General features: G+C 41.4%; 1 protein-coding gene across 1 annotated transcript; it reads left to right on the plus strand.

The window, feature by feature from the left end:
- The first annotated feature begins 6 nt into the window (after positions 1–6).
- On the plus strand, positions 7–3,062 carry LOC104959692 (cell wall protein DAN4-like). The gene is made up of 4 exons (XM_010787593.1): positions 7–358; positions 524–1,153; positions 1,255–1,337; positions 1,441–3,062. Exons 1-4 carry the CDS (start codon positions 121–123, stop codon positions 1,519–1,521), a joined length of 1,032 nt encoding a protein of 343 aa, XP_010785895.1. The 5' UTR covers positions 7–120; the 3' UTR covers positions 1,522–3,062.
- The last annotated feature ends 1,694 nt before the right edge of the window (positions 3,063–4,756 follow it).

Consider the following 4,756-nt stretch of genomic DNA (forward strand, 5'->3'; position numbering starts at 1 on the left):
ACAACTGCAACCACCACAACTGAAGTCGCAACAACTGCAGCTCCTACAACTGCAACCCCCACAACTGTAGCCCCCACAACAGTAACAACTACAACTGCAGTCTCCACAACTGGAGAATCTATGACTATAGCCCCCACAACTCCAGCCTCCACAACTGCAACCACCACAAATGAAGTCGCAACAACTGCAGCTCCTACAAGTGCAACCCCCACAACTCTAGCACCCACTACTGTTACAACTGCAACTGCACCCTCCACAACTGGAGAGCCCACGACTGCAGCAACTCCAGTCTCCACAACTGCAACAACCACACCTGAAAACGCAACAACTGCAGCTCCTACAACTGCAACCCCCACAACTGTAGCCCCCACTACTGCAACAATTACAAATGCACCCTCCACAATTGGAGAGCATACGACTGCAGCCTCCACAACTGTAATAACTACAACTGCACCCTCCACAACTCGAGAGCCTGCGACTGCAGCCTTCACAACTGTAGCCACCACAACTGAATTCGCAACAACTGCAACCCTCACAACTGTAGCCCCCACAACTGTAACAACTACAACTGCAGCCTCCACAACTTCAGCTCCTACGAGTGGAGCCTCCACAACTTCAGCTCCTATGAGTGCAGCCTCCACAACTGCAGCCTCCACAACTGTAACTCCTACGACTGCAGCTTCTAAAACTGCAACCACTACAACTGAAGTCGCAACAACTGCAGCCCCAACAACTCAAACCGCTTCAACAGAAGCCCCCAATACCGCGGCCCATACAACTGCAGCTACAACAACAGCAGCCCCTACCGCTGTAGCTGCTACAACTGGGTTCCCTCCAACTGTGGGCCCCACGACTGCATCAACAACAACAACTGCATTTTATACTACTACAGCCCCCACAACGGTAACAACTACAACTGCAGCCTCCACAACTGGAGAACCTACGACTATAGCCTCCACAACTCCAGTCTCCACAACTGCAACCCCCACAACTGTAGCCCCCACAACTGCAGTCCCCACAACTGCAACCACTACAACTGCAGTCCCCACAACTGTGTCCTTCACAACTGAAGTTGCAACAACTGCAGCCCCAACAACTCTAACCCCTTCAACGACCCTGATCATATCGACTCCAGAAGAACCAACATCACAGGGTACTTTACTCCAATTTTGTATTTTTCCCTTCTCTTTCAACTTCATGACACATGAATGATTAATGTATTTATTTCCATATTATGTGATTTAATCCCATCAGGTTTATCACTGGCACACCTACAGATGAGATTAACTACCTTTGGGGATGTCAGCAATGGAACCATTATTGCACTTGTTAAACAGGTATGTAAAACACTATTTGACGTATGGCTTTTATGTGAAAGCTCCTCACTCAACATAATTAATGAAAGGAATGAAATATAACTTCTGTTTTCTGTCCATTTAGTTTTTTGGTGACCAGCTCCCGAGTGGAACAGCCCACACAGTTACCGTGACAAACCTTCAAAGGGTTCAAGTGTCCCCATAGAAACTTCATGTAGATTTATAATGATAACAGAACTTAACAATTTCATCATATCAGGAAAGAGTCTTTCATTTGTTTATATTGTTTTCAGCTTGTGCACAACGTATTAATTGTCATTTTACTCCAATATGTTGCACTATTCTCCAAATCACTCTTAGTTGCAAGAGACGGTGTGTTTGATCAAGGTCAAAGGCTTATATTTTAGGCTCACACCCCCCTCTTATGTTTTCTTTATGATCTTTCTAAATGAACTCAATCTGATTAAAAAACACTTTCTCTCTCTATATACCTTAAGACCCATTTTCACTTTTAACCAAACAATATTCTTGTGTGTGCTTTATTTCCCGGAATGTGAAAGGTGAGTTAGTGTATTAGGCTCAAGTGTCAAATGAATTGCAGAGTACAATAGGAAGCTCTAACCCACCATCTGAACAGTCAAAGAGGTTTTAAGAGGTGGTAATACATTCCCATGCTCTGAGATTAAAGGAGCAGCTGCCATGGTGACAAGTCTGGTAACCAGGAAACTATCCTAGTATATAAATATTATGACTCCTCCTTTTAACCGTGCAACGTTTCACACAAAATCTAACCCCAGTTAGTTGCAGCCCTGTTACAATGTTTGACAATTGTACACCAAATGAATGGCCTGTTAAACAGTACTGACAAAATGTAACAAAATGTTATGTGTATTGAATGGGAATTTGTTTTGCTTTGCACCATCAATAAAACATAATTATACATATTTAGCTTATGCAATTGGTCTTTCCATTTAATTGGAAAAGCAGAATATGAATGGACTGCTTTACTCCAACGGGTGGCACTTGCCTTTATGTGGTGGTGTCAGTGAGGAGGACGCTGTGATGCACAGCAAGTATCATGGACAACGACTCTCACGCTCTCCAACATGTGATTTAACGTAATGGAGCATAAAGGGCAACAAATTGCACAATAGGCGCTATAATAGAAATAAATATTGAAATTGTTTAATATACATGTACCTGTAGAAATGTAATATTGTACAAACATAGCTATATGACACTTTTCATATATATCTATGTTTAATGAGTTAATCATAGATATATGAGAAGTGTCACATAGCTATTTTTATGATCATGAAGTAACCTGAGTTAAGAGCAACTTGTGATCCTTATCTTTAACCACCTTTGTTAATATGTTTGCATTGTCTATATTTTACACTTGCACCTTTGTTGGTAGTTTATATTTCCCCTATGTCTTACTTTACATTATAACTGCTGCACAGCATTGAATCAAGTTGTTCTTATAAAAAGGGTAGAAAAAGGTCTTATATGTTTTTAGTAAATTTTGATTTTATGCATTAAAATTGATACAAGTATAAATTACCCCCTACAGGTTCTTCTGAATTTATATTTGTTACGGAGAAAATAATGTCTATTAATATGAGTTGGCAAATGTCTTGCAATGTGTTTAAATCATAGTAACATTTTAATGCAATATAGGAAAAGTTATTAAAAACTAATATCACTCATAACAAATATATATTTCATACAAGAGTATTTGTTTATATACTACGGCAGTGTTTTGTTACAATGTTCTATATCAGTAAACCATTATCTGTATAACTTGCAAATAAATTATTTGTTTAAAAATCTAAACTATTAGTCTTTTAATTTTTTATAACATACTGTATCTTGTGACAGCCCAGTTGTCAGGCGTATAGTGCAACTCCTGCAGCAAACTCCAGAGACCTCTCGGCCGTGTTTGTGTTGGTTCCTTCTGGGGAGTTTTTCATTTGGCTCAATGTTCAGTTGTAAGTCAAAGCCATGTTACATTTCAAAAGCATATATAACAATGTTAAGGTAAGTTCAGGTCAAATAATGGAACACTGCTTTAATTTAAAGGTCCCATGTCATGCTTTTCCGGTTATTACCCATCCCATTGTGTGTTATGAAGGTTTGTATGCATGTCAACGGTCTGCAAAGTCACAAACCCTCAAAGTACACCTTGTAGTGAGTAAAACTCTAACGCAGAAAAGAACGCTTCGTTGGAGATTTATCTTTTTCTTCCTGGGTTCAGTGACGTGACCATACCCAAATGGACCCATTGGTCCACCGGGTCCGTCTGCGCCGCGTCACGGCTGCGCCGCGGTTTTGGTCCGACCTCCTCCAGCTTCATAACCCACCGGGCGCGTTTCAGAAGCGGAGCGTCTTGCGTGCCGGCTCGCAGTTTTTGTTGATTTGGGCATATTTCCTGGAAAGGCTAGTTAATAATAATTGTAATATTCCAGTTATAAACGACATGAATCAAAGATGTGTTGCTGTATTTTAATGGTAAAAAAATGCATTCATCATCATAATTATTCTATATAATTTACACAGTGCCTGTAATAGGGTGTGCAAAATTAGTTTATTTTGGGGATTGACTGGATTCTCAGACCCTTCCACTTCCTGCCCGGCGCCATGCAACGCGTTGCGTCGAAAATAGACTTGCGTCCTATTTTTAGCGGAGCAGCGCCGAGACGCTTCTGGGACGCTTCTGGGACGCTTCTAGCCGTAACGCAGCGTGTCTGGTGGAATAGCACCCATTGACTAGAGTGGCCACGATCGCTGTGAACGCGGCCGTAGCGCGGTGCAGACGGACCCGGTGGAATCTAGGAGTTACTGTAGGTGCGCCACGTTTGGGGGCGTCCATACGCTGTCTCGCAGATCCCACGCAGTGAGAAGGAGATGAACCCAGCTCACACTGTCCGCTCCTCGCAGCAGCGAGCCGCGCAACGTCCCGCCAACACGGCACCCAGACCCCACGCAGCATTCTCATCTGTTTGTCCTTACTGGTGTCATTTCCTGGTTGCTAACAAATGCCATTGTAACACATAATCACTGATGTTCCGCTGTAACGGTGGTGGATGTAATAGTATTCATTGTTACTCCAAGTTCATTTTTTTAACCAAGGGACACGATTGGTCTGGAAAAGTTTAACCAATGAGGAAGTGTTTAACATCTGAAAAGAGTCTACTGTTTGTACAACTTTCAGAAAACATTTCATATATCCACATTGGTATTATTTAAAAAAGGTCATGTTCTTTTCATCATTTTCAGGACAGACTACCTTTGGATATGTTTCTATGTGATCAAGGATTAATATTTGTATTTTTAATTCAGAGATTGTAGACCTAGGTTGTACAATGAAAACCCAGTGTACGCAATTTAATCTATTGATTTTTCAGTTTCACACAGAACGATTCTAAAAACAATGTATT

The sequence above is a fragment of the Notothenia coriiceps genome, unplaced genomic scaffold, assembly GCF_000735185.1.
Source record: "Notothenia coriiceps isolate Sejong01 unplaced genomic scaffold, NC01 NC01_scaffold00030766, whole genome shotgun sequence".
Lineage (NCBI taxonomy): Eukaryota > Metazoa > Chordata > Actinopteri > Perciformes > Nototheniidae > Notothenia > Notothenia coriiceps.